Source organism: Myxocyprinus asiaticus, chromosome 9 (assembly GCF_019703515.2).
Source record: "Myxocyprinus asiaticus isolate MX2 ecotype Aquarium Trade chromosome 9, UBuf_Myxa_2, whole genome shotgun sequence".
Taxonomy (NCBI): Eukaryota; Metazoa; Chordata; class Actinopteri; order Cypriniformes; family Catostomidae; genus Myxocyprinus; species Myxocyprinus asiaticus.
The window spans coordinates 14,447,278-14,465,668 of record NC_059352.1 but is presented as its reverse complement, the minus strand read 5'-3'; the positions used below and the strand labels follow the sequence as shown (position 1 = coordinate 14,465,668).

At 36.0% G+C, this 18,391-nt stretch overlaps 1 protein-coding gene across 5 annotated transcripts in view; it reads left to right on the top strand.

Annotated features, from left to right (window-relative positions):
- The window catches only part of LOC127446557 (E3 ubiquitin-protein ligase RAD18-like), a 90,817-nt gene extending 86,749 nt beyond the window's left edge, over positions 1-4,068 (top strand). For 2 of the 5 annotated variants that reach the window (XR_007898225.1, XR_007898224.1), the window contains one exon: positions 3,380-3,483. Coding sequence is in view for 2 of the 5 variants with exons in the window: in XM_051707569.1 (XP_051563529.1) it covers positions 3,380-3,526 (147 nt within the window). In the remaining 3 variants the exon portion in view is untranslated. Of the gene's footprint in view, positions 1-3,379 lie in introns of all 5 variants that reach the window. The other 3 variants (XM_051707569.1, XM_051707563.1, XM_051707566.1) reach the window with 2 other exon arrangements.
- The last annotated feature ends 14,323 nt before the right edge of the window (positions 4,069-18,391 follow it).

Here is an 18,391-nt window from a genome sequence, read left to right as displayed (position 1 = left end):
TAGATTCCCCTGCTTTCTGTCCTATTCAGTCAGCAGACCACCCTATACTATAATTCCCTAAACCACCGTAATTACACAATGCTTCCTTAAAGGTGCTTAAAGCAAATTTTTTTCATGGAAAGCTATGCAAAAAAATGTCCTACTGCCTTAGAGATATTACTGAAATAAGTGTTGTAAGATATCTCACCTGTCTCTGTGACAGCTCTAGACTCTGTAAACAACAAACAAAATGTGTCCTTGGACCGCAGACAATGACACTTTCGACCTGTCAATCATTTTGCATGTTCTCATAGTGTTGTAGTTGCAGCGAATTATTGAGACTTACTGCCATTTTTAACCCATGTTATTCATAAAAGTTGTCAGTTAAGGGCACTATTTTGCTGCTGTTGTTTTTAACAACCGTTTCTGCATGATGTTGGTCTCAGTATAGCTCATTTGGTATCTTTGGAGTGCGGGGGTCATGGCTAATCCAACGGCTGAGTCTCCTGGAAGTAGAACGGCTAAAATCGCTTACAGCAACTTTAAGAGTCACTACTGGTTTTGGCAACCTTCCGACTAGTCAGTTTTTGAAAATATGTACTTTTGCACATCCTTATTTCAAACTGCCATTTCTGATTGTTTTGTACATGTAAATGGTTTTGTTTGTCTGGTGCTGGATTTCTTTTTTTTTTTTAATTCATGAAATGGTTTTAGTATTAAACAGTTTCTAGCTAAATGAGGAAATTCTGTTTGGACAACAGCTGTTTAGTGTAGATTCTAGTATGTTTTGGATTACTTCCTTTTACTAAAGTGCCACTCCAGAATTTCTTTATTCTGTTGTTGGACAAAAAAGAAAAAATAACATGTAAATTTAGGAAAGGTTTCTGAGTATACAGAGTATTTCATATCTGAGATAAGCTGATGAATAGGTTATATCATTTGATCTGATATGGTGTAAAGGAATAGAAGTTTCTGCAGGGATGAAATGAAATTGACCAGACAAAAAGAAACAGGCAAAGAAACTTCATTTCCAATTACTAAGACGTTGCACAAACTATCTTGAATGTAAATGCAGTCAAACCCTTCTAAATGAATCTTGAACACATGAAAAGCAGTGGCATTGCATAGTCCTTAGCAGTCACACTGTGAAGTTGGACTATGTCCATGACTTTGTTTGTGAAAGGGCATTTGTCTGCTGTGTGGGCAGTGTAAAAAGAAAAAAAAAATACTTTTAGTCTGTGTGTGTTAGCTTTGATCATCTGTATTGGCCGATAAAAGCAATTATCTGTGCTATCGAACATCTGCCTTTTTTTTTTTTTTTTAAATGCAGCTGATAATCAGGTCAGATTATTTCGTTTCAAAATCGGGCAGAAAAACTGTGTCAGACAATTAGCATACAACTTGTGCTATGTAAAAGAAAATGTGTCTTGTGTGGAATTACATTTGATTACTCGCCTTAAAGTTTGACACAGCAAGGAATATGATGAATTTGCTAAAGCTGAAATGGAGGCTGCTACAGCTAAAAAGGGACAAGCTTCATCATTCAGAATTCAGTTAATGTGAGTTAGGAACATGAAAAAAAATCTGACCGATTTAATGTGAGCCTGGCAGGAGGCTTTTCAGAATTCAGTTAATGTGAGTTAAGAATGTTAATGTAAGGTAAGATAATAATGTGCTTTTTGTTTATAACTGAGACCAGTTACTTTGGAACATGGAAAATGTGTAGAGACAAAGAGAATAAAGTTATTATTTACATTTCTTTTGAAGTCGTGTAATTAATTGTGTGATTTCAAACAAGGTAGCATTAAAATGCAGAAGCACAAAATAATGGTATCGGCAGATGTTGTTCTAAATAATTGGATATCGGTATCGGCACACAAATTTGATTGGTGCATCCTTGATAATTAAATATTTAACAAATGAAATAATTCAGTTGTCATAAGTATACTTTTTTTTTTTTTTTCTGAAATACAGCACAGTATACTGTATTAAATGCAAATATGGTTTTATGACCAGTAAGAAATATTAAATAAATTCATCTGCCATTTAAAATTTTCCAGAGTGAACCATAGACCCTCCACATGACAAGAGTTGCAGAAAGCGTCCCAGAAGGGCGATTTTACGAGTTTGCCACGTAAAAAAGCGGGAGGTGTGCACAATAAACATTGAAAACATGTATTTGGAAGAGAGAGAAAAAGCTTGCAGTTGCTTTGATTAGCAGAAAATAATAAAAGGACTCTTTATGTTTTATTGGTGAATTTAAATTAGTTCAATAACTGGGGTCTCTGATATTCGTAAACGATCAGGTAATATTTAATTAAAAGAAATTGAGACATTCAGTGTCTCCACAAATTTTTTTTTTTTTTTTTTTAATATTTCTTGTTGCTTAGTACTCTCAAAGACATTATTGGTGAAGCAAAACTTGTGTGTGAAACACTTTGGTGTAAAGTGGCATCACTTCATAGACTTCAGTGTATTCTGCAGCGCTGACGCGAGTCATGTGAAAGACCCTTAATGCGTATAAATATCAGTCACTTTTGCACATTAATCATTGCTCTTTACAATCACAAAAGTGACTGATTATGGTTTCATTTCTCCAAAAGGTGAGGAGTTTGGATCCCTGAAAATAATTTTTCATGCATTTATTTATTTTGTGGAATTTTATAATTTTCCACGGCACACTAGTGTGCCATGGCACAGTGGTTGGGAAACACTGCTCTAAGCAATAAGCAGTCAAGCAGACCGAGAGAAATGGAGGGAACAACTGGAGAGGGGAGTCACATCTGGTTGGTTTCAGAGAGAAATATAAAAAAGTTCTGGCTTAGGTTTTGTGCTTGGAACTGTCTTATGGGGGCACACACTAAAGCGAAACGGGACAGACCCAAGCACAAGTTGAAGACAAACTGGCTAAATTAAAATGGGAGTGGTGAATGATTGACTGAATCTAAACTCTTGACAGGAAAAAGCTTCAATCTGTTGCACTTTTGTGGGCTCTATCGCCTGTGGAAACTATGACAATGCTCTTTTATATTTAATTTAGTTACTTAATCATTATTAGTGTGCTGTTGTTTTTCCCCATGTGATGTCCATGTGTTTGTTTAAAAAAATGTAGATATTGAAAAACTTCTGTTGCAAACTGGCTGCAATCTGTGTATTGCGCTGTGATAAATGCTACTAAAAGTGTTTGAATGAGAACGATAACTCTGTCTGCAATAAATCTTTGTAATGATTATGCAGTAAGCGTCTGGTCCTGAGGGAGCTTTTGGCTCACATTTCAAGACCTCTGATCTTTTTTTGAAATATTACTTTTGGTTTGCTTAGCTGTCTTTCTGCTCAATTAACCTGTGGCTGCTTTAGTGCCAGATGGACCCATTTCAACAATGTGAATTTCTCTTTCTAGACAGGAAGAACGTTCAAAGTGACTGGTTACAGAGAGAGGTCTCCACTCCCACTGAGAAGTTTGAAGACCCAGAGAAGAGACATGTTCTGTACATTATATAACGAGAAGATCAATTTCAAGGTTTTTTCTGAGCTGTATGTGGTCTAGATGTCTGAACTGAATGAATGTTATTTCCAAAATGTAATGTGTATAGTAGTTTTTATCATTTCATAATTTTTTCCCCTATTAAAAAAGAAAAATAACTAACTTTGTGTATATGGAAATTGTTACACAACTATATTTGTAGAAAGTTAAAGTTTTAGGTAAGCTTAGGATTTAGGCTTTGGTTCTGCACAAATTAAATGCTGCATTATAGCTGTGTATGAGAAACAACACATACTGTGACACTGACTTTGCAGTGTTGTCAGCAGTTGAGCATGAAAGTTGGGTTGCGAAAGTTAATATTCCATTATCTTTTTTCCATAGGCGAATTCATTTTTAACGGTAACTTATAAATCTTTGACAGACCTTACGTGAGCTCCGAGGTTGTTAATCGATGTAATATGCTTAAGTTGAGGCCATCAGTCCATGTTATTTCAACTTCATTATTTAGAAATCGGGTTTAATAGAATAATTTGTGTAGAGGAACTACACATACTACACATGATCCTGAAGAGAAACACTCCACCAATCAGAATCGCAGCCAAAAATAGTAAAAAACGCCCAAACAAGCACTGCAACAACTGCTCAATCACATGACATAATGTGAGTGACGTAATCGAGTCGAAAAATATTCTTTTTGGTACTTTTAATCAGCAACTTTAAATCAATAGTTTTATATTTTTCGGTTTTAAATTCGATTCCATCATTTGCAATGCTTCATGGGATTGTAATTCATGACCTCATGAAAAACGGTAAGCACACAGTTTTTACCTTTTGTCTTTTTGTCTGATTTTCAAATATGTTATTGTTTCAAATCAAAGTTTGTAATGTGATTCACCTCTGAGCTGCATGGTTTGTGGTTCTTAAGTCTTAAATGAAGGATTTTATTAAATACCTATAAAATAAATGAATGAAAAAAAAAAAAAACTTTCAGAACCAAGACGGCTGTAAAGTTGCCCGGACAATGTTGTGCTCTATTCTCTTGCTTTTTTGTTTTGTGTTTAGTGTTAAAGGGTCTTAAAGACCCTATAATTATGGAGCCAACAATATTAACATTGTGCAATTATTAGTCAAGCAATCAGTGTTGGTTAGTTTGTGAATAGTGAATATTCTGACAATGTAGAGGGAGATTTTCAAGCTTGAATTAATTGTTGAAAACTGTGAAGAAAAAGAAAAATAACAAAAGAGGAATTTCAATACAGTGCTGCTTTGCAAGTACTGCAATCAACACTGTAAAACCAGACTCGGGTGAAAACATTTATTTTACACACTAGCTTTTGAACCGTGTCCAATCATACTTTTAAGAGCAACCAAGAGTAAGGATTTTCATCGCAAAGCTTTATTACATGTTCATCCAAGATTACAGATAAACAACTCCTAGCAGTAATTACATAAGATTTAGAGAAACCAACATAAAAATGGGCTGAGGTGGTATGTCAGTAAGAAAAGTAAAAGGGTATTACTGAAGAAGCATATTAAAACATTTCAGGGATTTACAGGTTACAGTAGTGACAACTGTGCCTGAAGGAAATTGTTCATCTCATTTTAGCACAAAAACCTGGAACTGCACCATTCATAACCTTTTCATGGAATTGGAGAATATTCTTCATGGAATTAGAGAATATTCTTTGCATTGGACATGCATTTATATCAATAATTTAGCACAACACAGTTACAATGATGCACAGAGCTAAAGCTGGATGTAGCAGTACCCATTCAATACTGCAAGTTAATTTCTCATTCTAATTTTTGCTTTTTTTTATTCATATTTACATCCATATTTTTAATTTCAGAGAGTGATTCTCTATGTGCCCTATACCTTACCATGTCCTCTCTCCTTGTATAGGGGACAGAAGCTGTGGCATGTTGAATTTTCCTGTCATTTGTAATCGTGGGTCAAGTGTTTGGCATAAGTAGCTTTCAAATTGATTTAGTTTTTGTTTGAATGTGCACTGTAGGGGACTTGATAATTCAATCTAGTCAAGGTCTAAGAAAAACAACAGAGGAAAAGGGAACAGGAGTAGAAAGAGGGTTTGTGTGTGCGATCGAAACTGTAATTGAAAGCAGAATGCAGCTCAGAGAGTTACACAAAGCTAGATATGGCAGATTTACTGCTCTATAGTTGCTTCATTATTGTAGCTCACAAATAAACACGTGTATCAGGGCCATTTACTCTAAATAGGCAAAGGAGGCAGTGCCTCCTCAAAAATAATTGGGTATATGATATATAATATATATAATATATTATCATTAGGGCTGTTGATTTAACCCATTAATTTAGTGTGATTATTTATATATATATATATATATATATATATATATATATATATATATATATATATAAAATAAAATTAATTGTGCCCCTTGATCGTAATAAGGAATATTCCTGCCATCGGAGCAATTCAAGCTTGAAGGTACCACCTTCATGTTTTTTGGAGTCCTCAGTCTGCAGGGGGCACCAAGCGCAACTTCGGCTGTTTAGACAACAAACCAACTGCACTTAATGATACAGGGCTGTGCAATGTGACAGTTGTGCTCGTATTTACAATTAAAAATTATAACATATGAATAGAAATTTTAGCGTATTTGCACACCTGCAATGTTTCTTTTCTTGTGCTTGGAAAATCTGCAAATGACACAGATTAACAGTTGTACTTTCATGATGCTTGTATCCATAGAAAATAGCTGCCGGAAGCTTTTCCAAGATGGCTGCCAAGTGGACTGACTTGCCTCGAAAGGGATTTTGCTGTAGTTCAAAAGTTCTTCTGCTGAAATTGGTAGATACTTACCGAAATTCGAACCACTGCCCCCAGTGGCCGAAGCTGGAAGTGTTGTTGGAACGTATGGGCACATTTCATGGAGAAATGTCCATAGAGTGGTGACAAAAGCTAGTTGTAAATAATCTATACAGTAAACAGGAAAGTGTATTTTATAAATCATGTGCCCTAAACCTAACCGTTAGTAGAGTAAAAATTTAATTTTAGAGCGAAAATGCAACCACTGAATTGCGCTCATTGATTATGTGAACGCGATTACTTCCTGGTTTCCACGGGACCAGAACCCGCATCTCTGAAGCTGCTTGCATAACGCGCTAGCAGTAGCACAACAGGAAAAGGTAAACACATTAGAATTGATGCAAAAATGTCTGATGGGAGATGCCGCTTGTTAGTTTCTCTGCAGAATGTGGTCTATGACGGGGTACCAGAACATTCGGTAGCAACATTTACTGTAGATGTCCTGTGAAATCATGTTGGCCTAAAACAATGCATTAATGCATTCAGCCAAAAAGAAAAGCCATTTCAGACATGGAGCAAGTTGCATTTTGATGAAAGTTTACAAACTTTTTTACTTTATGAATAACGTGCACTGAAAAATTGTACACAACAGGACCAGAACGGGTGTACTGTTAAGAAAGTAAATAGGCACAACTTTAATTTCATGCTGACTTTAAAGTTTTTTTTTTACATTGTAACGTGCAAAATTTATCTCCAGCTCTTAAAGGTCCATCCGAACAATCAATGCCCTTTTGAACAACTATTGTATCTTACAAATCATTTTTCTTAGGGTGACCATATCAAACTATTGAAAATGCTGGATCTAAAGGTGGTACAGTATTATCCTTTCAATGCAGTGCCTGAATTAGTTCTATGCTGGAGGTGCTTCATTCATAATATATGTCGCTATGGAGCCAGGGCAAAAAGCTGCAGTATTTGTTGTGCTGAGTCCTGTTTTGTCCTCCAGACCCTTATGGGGAAAGGTCATAGTCATTAGATGAGCTTGACTTTTGCCTTGTGTGCAGAGAGGGACTGAATTTTGGAATCTCTCTAGCTGTCGCAAGTGTGTCCCTTGAGTGTGCGTGAGGAGAGAGGGGATAGTATTGCAGATTCACTACTGTTGAATGTATTGCTGAAAGTGTCTGGGAATAGGATCTAAGGTGATATGGCTTTGTGTAAAGCACAGGATATTAGCAGGAATTATGAGCACAATAGTGCTGATGAGAAATATGAGTTAATTACTTCATAAAAGATTTAGCTCATCTCCTTAACCACATTTGAGAAACATTCTCTTATGTCTTAACCCTACTTTATCATGCTCTATTTTGAATAGTGCTTAAATATGAAATGGGATATTTAGTGTTATGATCACATGATCAGTAAAGGCCACAACGAATGAAATAGTTTGACAACCAGAGTTTACTTTTCTGTGTTGATGTATTCCTTATTGAAAAGTTGGGGACATTTAGAAGGGCTTGACCCTTTTTTCTTTTTTTACAACCAATGGTCTCTTTGCTCAGTTCAAGTTTTGGTAAGTAAACTATTGAGAAAGACCACAGCAAATATTATTTTTGTGTTCCCATTTGCTCTAAATGCTAAAAAAAGAATCCACTATTCCATTCCATGATTTTCCAAAAGAGCAACAAAAAAGAGTTTGATTACGACAGTCAGAAGGTAGAAAGATGGCAAATATAACAAAATCTTTAATTTATATTCAAAGGTTGCAATTGAGTAAGATCTTTATTCTTGAAACCTTCAAATTTGTGATTGATTTTTCTTGCTTTGTGTGAGCTAGAAAAATGTCTATCCTCTGTTTTGAAATGCTCAATATATCCACCAGTTTTGATCAAGATGTTTCCACTGATGTTAAATTTTCGATGTTGAACATTCTGAAATGAAAGCATTTCTGAACTGCTTCACCCTTCACTCTCAAGGTTTTAAAAGTGCAAATGTATTTATAGATTCATGTACCCACACTCAGCGGAAATTAGCTTTCTTCTTTGGCTATGATGAGTTTGGAAAAATTGTCTGGCTTGTGTGGTGGCCAGACTTAAGTGAAAGCAACTGAGATGGCACTTTGACTGTTGCCATGGGTTATTGTTCTGCCATGCAGTGGACCATGTTCAGTGAAAAACCTGAACCAGAAGAGAAGTCATCTGTATGGCCTGATTGATCGCTCTGACTTTCTCCCAGTGCAATCTCATGGGTGCAGAGGTGACTCTGCTTCCATGATGCATTGGCTTTCAGGCATATGTTACTCCCACAGAGCTTTCTTCACCTTATGTACTCAATGTGGTGGCTTTTTCAAATAAAAAAGTACACAAGTAAACATTTTGGTGCACTGCACCAAACACTGGAGCCAATCATGCACTTCATGATTTTTGCTAAGTTAACGGTAATTGTGAGGCACGTATATAATCTACCCCCATAGTGTAAAATTATATATTTTATGACCGTTATGACGTAATGGTAATAGCAGTTATGATAATGGTAAATATCTAGTGCGTAATACTAAGTAATAGTAATATCCTGTTTCTGTCCTTAAAAGTAAACTTGATATTATCAGAGCTATTAAACAATATAATTGTTTTAATTATATGCTGATATGGTATGCTGTTTGTTTAAAGGTGGACTCAGTAATTTTTTTCTCATTAAAAAAAGTTTAGCTCCTAAAGACATGTCATTTTGCAATACATGTAGGAAATCATGACCACTCACATTAAAATGAAGGCTCCAGTCATATTAGTTACCTTATAAAAGCTGTTTTATTCTACATGGAGAAGGTCCGCACATGGCTGCCATGTTAGAAACACATGACCAGACGAATACTACTCGCTTAATCTCAGTAACCGTCCTGTTATTTGACACTTTCACTCATTGAGTAAAGTAATCATGGCTGACAAGAACAGCATACTATGGAAAACAATGATGTAAGAAAATGGAAATCTGAGTTTTTAACCAAAAGTTTATTAGTGTGGATGTGGCCTGAGATAGCTTAAGGGCCGTTCACACAGAACATCCAATGTTTTGTAGTTTTTTGGGTGTTGCGTCACAGCATTTTGCGGGGGGTTTTTTTCAGGGTCTTGCACCATGAGTGGCTTATAAAGTTAAAAGTTTTTGCTATTTTTGAATGCAAGATCACGTCTTGTGTGAACGGTAAAATAAATTTGCATTTTGTGGTATTTCAAGCTTGAATTCCTCCAATGATCAGAAATTGGTTTAAAAATTATTTTATTAATTAAAAGAATGAATCCTACTAAAATAATGTGTTACATTTAAAGATCCTTTTTTGCTTTTTGGGTAAAATAATAAAAATTTAAAAATGCCACTTGACGTCTTCCTATCATCTGGTGTCAATAGCTGATGGTGATAATGTTTTCACATTGTTTTTTACAGCTGAGGCTTTATTGAAGAATCTCACATTCAGAGCGGCAACTATAGCAAGTGTCGATCTTTGTCACCCTATCAATATTACTTTCAGTTCTCACACCTGAATGGCACTAAGTTTAACAAAAAGCCTTGTGACAGCAGGTGGCTATACATCTGAAACAAAGAGCTCCTGATTAGCTCATAAAAGCATAAATTGAAGCAAACAGCAGCTGTTAATGAGAGAGAGGCACAGCGTGAACTCTGTGACATATGTGCTTTGCTCATTCACAAGAACATACATACAGCTGCTTTGTTGCTAAAAATTATAGTATCAAAAGACATGAAATAAGGTATTGATGATTATGATGCATAGATTAGTGTTTGATTAGGATGCTTTTAATGTATTAAATAATGTAATAGTCCTCTTTTTCTATTATATATATATATATATATATGTATATGTATGTATGTGTGTGTATATATATATATATGTGTGTATGTATGTATGTATGTATATATTTTTTTTGTTTTTTGTTGTTTTTTGCTTATTGGTGCAATATCAGTATTATGTAGCAAATTTGTATGTGTGAGCTAGGAATTAAATTAAACTGTCCTTATTCTACATTATTATGTAAGGAAATTTATAATGAAATTAGTTGCATTCGACAACCATTATAAATTAGATAAATGACAAATAACTAGATTATTTGTCTGAATAAAATTCTCCATCATTAATATTGTAATACAACATCATGTTGTATCTGCTCACAATTTCTATTGTAAGGAATTAGCTTTAATAAGGGAATCATGGTTAATTCACTTATTGGAGTAATATTATCCTCATGGCTTATTGAAAATAATATTACACATATTTATGTACAGCTTTGAAGCAAAATCTTTTAAAAACAGGGATGAGATTATTTATCAAAATATACCACAGTCAAATTATCTTTAAATACAGACAAACTTTATTGCTATTCTAAACATAAAACTAATCTAACATACAACATGAAACAGGTTGGTGAGTAGTGACAGGATGTGAAATAAATGATCAATACATAGAGTCTGTTGACAGTACCTTAAGAACCATCTATCCTTCTTTGAGTCTATATCGTTTTTGCAATCGGATTACCCAAAGTATTTAACTAATACACCAGCACCTTGAGCAAAAGTCTGGAGATGTACTTGCGTGTCGTTGTGTTTCTTGGTTCTTTGGCGTTTGAAGAAAATTCGTTTCGTCGATGTCTTGGACTCTGTTATGATCGCTGATAGTTTGTTGTCTGGATGAAGCGAGACCTTCTGCAAGGAGGACTCGCGACTCCCGTTGGGTGCCTGAACCATAGAGCAGAGAGTGAGAGGCTTCCTTGGGACTCCAGGTCCCGAGTTTTCCAGAACTCTACATGGCACGGAGGATCTGGAGCTGAAGAGCTGCAGTGAAAAGCAAGAGACGAGTAGAGAAGAAGCAGCGAAGAAAGTAAGAGAGTGTGTTCTTCCTGTTTAGGAACTTTTGAACTGAAATTGGCCGCACCCCAAAGGCGTCCTGAGCCAATCAGAAGTGGCTTTTCAGAGTCACATGGTCGACTGGTCTGTCCTCTTCACAGTTGATTTATGATCCTTTGTGTGGTAGATTCCCGCTCAAAATAGTGAATGTTTAATCATGAACTTTTATAACTTGAAAACGTTGCAAGAGACATGACATTCGTTGTTATCAACATTCTCTATGTAAACAAGCAAGCATTCACATACTAACTGTGACATACTTTCATAGGTATTACACGTGTAACAAAACATGAAAATCCTTGATTACCAATCATACTGGTTAAATAATTGGTTTTACAACATGGATAAAACATTACACGTAATGAGAAACCTGATTGTCAGGGTTATCAGGTTAGTTATCATTCTTAGTAGAATGAGATGAATAATACAAGATTAACGATTATACTTACTGATTTGTTAGAAGTGATTACAAATAACTAGCATTTTAAAAGGTACATCAGGCTATAATCATTAATTTGTCAGTTATGAAAGTAATCACAGGTCAAAGTATTTTTCAGAATTATCTAGCAAGGCTAGGTATGGTGTACATTGTAGGTTTAAATGCATTCTGTACATTTAAGAGGGTTAACTCAGTGAAGGTACAACGTTCATGGATTCCTTCACGAGTCTCGGTTTCCTGATATGGCCGCGGATTTATGCATTTAAGGTCACAAGGTCTTTCTTGGTCATTTGGTCTTACAGAGGGTTTAAGTTTGTGGAGCAAAAAAGGGTTGTCCATATGGGTTAGCTCTGTCATTACAAACCCTAGTTTGAGATTAAGCAGGAATGGTGGAGATGGTCTCCTTCAGCAATTTAGGCACCATGGATTCGTTTTTATGACTCTAATGGCTTGGTGGGGGATCTCTCTGATCTGTGGAATGTGGTGTTGTGTTCATTTGATGGCTTCGCTCGTGGATAATCCTACAATTACTATTACTCATATGAGGTTTGAACTAACTCTAAGTACCTTGTTATCCCCTAGTACACAGAACAACCACACAGCAACAACCTAGCATTTTGGCAGTGAGTTTTGTTAGGGAAAATTTAAAAAATCTTCCTTAGAATGAATCACTTGTGTTTTAGCATTCCTTGTATGCAAGTCACTTTGGATTAAAACTTACTAAATGAATTAATGTAAATGTTATTTAATTGCTAGAGTGCAGAAATTTTGTATGTGTATTTCTTTTATCTAGACAGACAGAGAAATTCTTTATTGATCCCTGAATGGCGAATAAAGTGAAAATAACAGCAACATCAGATTGTGGTTACGCAGTTGAATTCTTTCCCTTATTTGTCTATTGGAAGAAAAGCCAGATCTGATAACGCTCATGCACCAACAATCGCTTCTAATTTGTGTTCAGTATGGCTTCTATCATTCTTTTGTGTTGCTATGGGAGATACCCCCAGTCCCACAAGTCACATCAATGTAGAAGATGTGGGTAGTGTCAGAGTACAACAGAGTCTGTAACATCCAACATGATCCCAATCTGCTCTGCTGCCTCCAGTTAAGAAACTGAAAACAAAACCAGCCTGCCGAGGATTCACGGCATAGCTGCTGATGCAAGACCATTTTCAGGTTAACTTCCATTGTTTCTTCTTTTAGTTCCTTTGCTCTGTTGTGTGTGTTTGTCTGAGAGTGACTATAAGACTTTCGTTTTTTATCATTCAAATTTTGGTAAGCACAGACCGATTTCAGTAGCAAACCTTTTGACCTAATGTTGCGGAGTTCAGCATGTTCAGTCTGCAAACACTGTATATGCAGAAAGAAGACGACAAATCGCAATTCCATATGCAAAAACATGTATGAAAGAAGAGCAATGGCGAATCACAATGGCAAGTTAAGGCAAGTTTATTTATATAGCACATTTCATACACAATGGCTATTCAAAGTGCTTACATAATAATGATAAAGAAAATACAAGTTAAAATAAAATGTATAATTAAGAACAAGAAATAAGAATAAATTAAAAATTATTGAAATGAAATAAAAATGATGTAGTGCAATCAGTAAGTGCAGCGCAGTGCTCAGTAAATAAATGCACAGCTAAACAGATGTGTTTTCAGTCTGGACTTGTATGTGGCTACTGTTGGAGCACACCTGACCTCTTCTGGAAGCTGGTTCCAGCTGCAGGTGGCATAATGGCTAAATGCTGTCTCACTTTGTTTTGAGTGAACCCTTGGAATCTCTAACTGACTTGATCCTAATGATCTGAGAGGTCTGTTAGGTTTATATTCAACAAGCATGTCTGCAATGTACAGTATTTAGGACCTACCTAAGCCATTGAGTGATTTATAAATGAGTAATAGTACTTTAAAATCAATTCGGTCCTACCTAGGCCATTGAGTGATTTATAAATGAGTAATAGTACTTTAAAATCAATTCTAAATGTAACTGGAAGCCACTGTAAAGACATGAGGACTGGAGTAATATGCTAAAAAAAATTGGTTCGGTTGAGAATCCTGGCAGCTGCATTCTGAATGTGCTGCAGGTGTCTTATGGTCTTTTTGGGTAGGCTGATTAGGAGTCCATTGCAGTATTCCACAATACTGGTGATGAATGCATGAACAAGTTTTAAGGTTAGGGTTAGTGACTACTGAAACTAAGGTCTGACTCCAAAATGACACCAAGATTCCTGACTTGATTTTTTGTTTTAGACCCTTGGAGTCAAGATGTTCACCTTGGGAATTTCGCATTTTTTGCCAAATACAACAGTGTTAATTTTTTTTCCTTCAGTTTTTTGTTTTAATAATAGTCTTTTGACGAAAGTGTCCTTTAAAATGTGTCAATATTTTGTCATCTCATATACGTTAGTTTCAGTCTGACAAAAATTACAATTTTATTCAACAAAAATAAAATCTTTTAGTTGACGACGATGTGCAAAATGGACAAAAATGTGTGTCAAACTGTAACAGACCAAACTTTAATCAAATATTCAAACATTTAGGGAAAAAATGTATAAACATTTTCTAATTTAAACATGTATCAAACATTTAACCATACATGGCCTACTGTCCTTGTTATGAAAAAAAAAAACTGAGCTCCTAAAATAATAATGAATAGACTGAAGTATTAGCTATGTTTTAGAAGTTAGCCTACTGTACTCTGAATTCTTAATGCTTTAGAGACTTATTCATTTTCCGTGAAAGGATATTGCTTGGCGTGTAGCGTGTTTCTTACAAAAAACAGTGTATTCACAGCGCAAGTTACGCAATGCAAATTCTGACTAGCACGTCATTTAGTTCAAGTTCACCTGTTCATTCGCTTCAGTGTGCAGATGTAAGTTATTACATATATGTTGTGGATATAGGCTACTATAGTGATTAAAATCATGTATAAATAGGATGTGTATGAAAGAGGTATTTACCCTGTTTTGAAGCAGTTCATTTTGTCTGTGTTCAACTTACAAGCTCAAGTGGAGAAATCCCCAATTATTAATGGGTTAGATGAATCTATATCTAATATCTTCTACATACTGATTCTATAGATGTTTCTTCTCCTTTCCACATCTTGCACTGTTAATATCTTGCAGTATCATTTTTATCTCATATTATCGTCAATAGTAGGCTATGCTTTAATAAAATCGTTTAATTATCGTCATGATGCGCCTTTTTCGTCTCGTCTTCCTTATCGTTGACGAAAGAAAAAACCTTTGTCAACGAATGTTGATTTCGCCGATGAGATTAACACTGAAATACAATAACCTCTGTCTTGTCGTTGTTTAAATTACGTTTCGGCACATCCATCTGTTAATTTAATCAATGCACTGGCACAGAGTGTCTATGGGGCTGTAGTCATTTGGTGATAGGGCTACGTAAATCTGGGTGTTGTCTGCATAGCTATGGTACGCAATTTGGTTCTTTTTCATAATTTGGCCTTGTGGGAGCATATACAGGTTGAACAGGACCAGTGCAAGAATTAAGCCTTGTGGGACTCCACACGTCATGGATGTCCACTCAGATTAATAGTTGCCTATGTTCGCATACAGTAACCCCTCCCTTCTAGATATGAGCTGAACCAGCTGAGGACCATCCCGGAGAGCCCTACCCAGTTTACCAATCTGTCTAGGAGAATGTTGTCAAAGTCAGCACTGAGATCTAGTAATACCAGCACTGATATTTTGCTTGAATCAGTATTTAGCCAAATATCATTAAGTATCTTTTTGAGCACTGTCTCTTTGCTGTGATGCAATCGGAAACCAGACTGGAAAATGTCTAAGCAGACATTCGAGTTTTTGTTGTGGGTGCTGTCTGACCTCAGCGCAACATGAGGACGAGCTGATCGTCATTCTAATATCAGTGATCTTCTTTAGGAAAAATGATGCAAACTCGATGGATTTGGTGTCATATAATTTCACAGGGAACCAGTAATGGGGGGGGTTAGTTAGTCTCTCTACAGTAGCAAAAAGAGTGTGGGTGTTGCTTATATTACTGTTTATAATGTTTCAGAAGAAAGTCTGCCTAGCTGTACCTAGTTCCAAATTGAAAGCATAAAGGCTGTCTTTATAGATGTTATAATGGGCTTCAAGTTTTTCCCCCGGCACTTTTGTTCTGCTTTCCTGCATTTTCTTTTCATGTTTTGTACCGCTGTTGTGTTTATCGTGGTGCTTTACGCCTGCAAGTAATCTTCCTGACCTTTACAGGAGCAGTGCCATAAACAGCATTTTTATCATTTGAGTTAAAGTTAGAGAGGAGAACATCAACTCAACAACGGATATACTTGGTGTCATAGATATTGCCTTCATAAATTGCACACGAATATTCTCATTTTTGTACCTCTTTTTGACAGAGACAGATGTAACTTCAGTGGCAGGAAAAATCAGTATTTCAAAGAAAATACAGAAATGGTCAGATAGATGTCCTTAATAAGAGTGGATTAAATGTTCAGATCCTTACTAATGAGCAGATCAAGAGTGTGTCCACTATTAGGTGGGTCCATCTACATGCTGAGTCAGGTCAAAAGGGTTTAAAACTGTTGTGAGTTCTTTTGCAGTGTTGTGTTCAGGATTATCTATATGAATGTTGAAATCCCCAGCAATAACAAAACAGTTGTTCAGAGGAAATTGCTGATTACAGTTCTGTAAAATCATCAACAAAGGCTGCAGAGGATTTTGGAGGCCTATAAATAATTATAAATAGAATGCGTGGAGCACCTTTTAGTACAATAGATATTCAAAGGTCAAGTAATCACCAGTTGACACTTGCTTGCATTGAAAGACATCATTAAATTTTGCAGCTAATCCTCCACCTCTCCTAACAGCTCTGCAGACACTCATAAAAGTAAAGTTAGGAGGGGCTGATTCATTGAGGACTGTTGCATTGTAGCTGTTATCTAACCAAGTTTCATTTAGAAAAATAAAATCCAGTTTGTTTGTTGTAATGCGGTCACTGACTAAAAATGACTTGTTTTTAAGTGAGCAGATGTTTAAAAGTGCTGATTTGACAGTATCTGTTTTTGGCCCCACAGCAATCTCGGATTGACGTTTAATAGGCAACAGATTAGATAGGTTTGCCTTACGTTTTGAGAAAGCCTTAGTCTTTCTATCACCTAGCAAAACAGATATGAAAAAAGCTACAGGCACATCGGGTTCCTGCTTGTTCTGTAATAATTTTTGAATGTTGCTACCATAACGGGGACCCGACACATATCACTGAGAGCTGTCATCAGTTGTGCACCGAGAGCAGGAGGATGATGTGTGCCCTGGCATTGTGGCAGTGGCCGAAGAGCTTTCTCTTAGGTAGAGAGAGGGGGAGCTGGACCCGCGGGTTTTGGTGGTAGGGGGGCCCACCGTTTTTTGGTTGGAATCTGGGGGCTTGCAGCAATGGAGTGGGAGAGCTTTCTTCCAGCATACACTTGTTCCTCCATTTTCTCAGAAGCTCAGAAGTGGGGATGTTAGCGAGAATGCAAATATTATGATAGCATCGTTGTTGATGGTTACATTTTGAATGTTCAGCATTGTATGTTGTCAATGGGAAATTTTTATACTTTAATCTTAAATTTCATATGTATAAAGTTTACAAAAAAACAAACAGATATAATACACAAGGCTTAAGTTATTCACAGAAATGTAATTATTATAAAATTCTTAATTCATATTAATGTTCTTAGAAGTTTAAAACTTAGAGCTTAGTACAATCTCCATCAAACCAGTAGAGTTTCTGAGCAAATTAGATTTGATTTTCTGCAAGTGCAACAAGAGCTTGCACGGAAATGCACACAGAATTACAGTGCTTGATACCATGGGGGCCAGTGAGGTGCAACATCTATTTAACACATTGAAAAAATAACTGATTTAATTTAGAGGGAGAGCAAGGAAAGAGCGATGGTTTGAGAAAAAAATTAAAGCAAGAGAGAGGAAACCTTAAAAGTATAATGATAAACCCTGGTCTGCCACTTACAGTATTTCAGTCTTTTAACCTACTGTGCTCAAAGTCCTTTACCTTTTAGTCTTTTCAATTTCAAAACCATTTGGGAGGATAGTTGCACAGTTGGCTTTCTACAGATCATGACTCCTTTTTTGTTGTCTTCACGCTTTATACCCCTACGGAGGAATTTCAGGGTGCTCTGATCCAGGCGATTTGATTCAGCATATTAGTTTTTCATTTTAATTTCAGATTAGTACTTTGCTGTTAACACACATATATTTGTAGAACTGAGCAGTATACCAGCAAAGATGAGTGATGAAATTTTTAACACCCTTTCCACAGCTCTCTGGAAGTTTTATTGCCTTCTGAATAAGTTCATTTGGATTTTTAATGCATTTAAAATGTGTTGTTGCTTGTGATGTCTGATGAAAACCGTTTGCTTAAAACAGTGACGAACATAAAAACAGATCATGTATACTGAGCACTTTGTCACCATGTGTCCAATTCTACTGTATGCTTATAATTGTAAAGATAAAGCCTGTACTTGTAGATGAACAGATGTCAGCCACTCTCTCTCAGCCTGCAATGAGCTTTAGAAGCCTCTCAGGAAGTTGTTTCCTACTTAGCAGTCTGTTCGGGCCAGGGACAGACCCAGTGGAAAGCCTGTCTGGCAAATTATTAAAGCATCCCAGCATTTGGTTAATTTATGAATCAAATATTTTCATAACATTCACTTTTATATGGCTTACACAGACACGCTTGATGTAGATTTATTGAGCTGTGTGAAAAGCCTTGATCATGTATTCTGATTAATTACTCTCCTCCT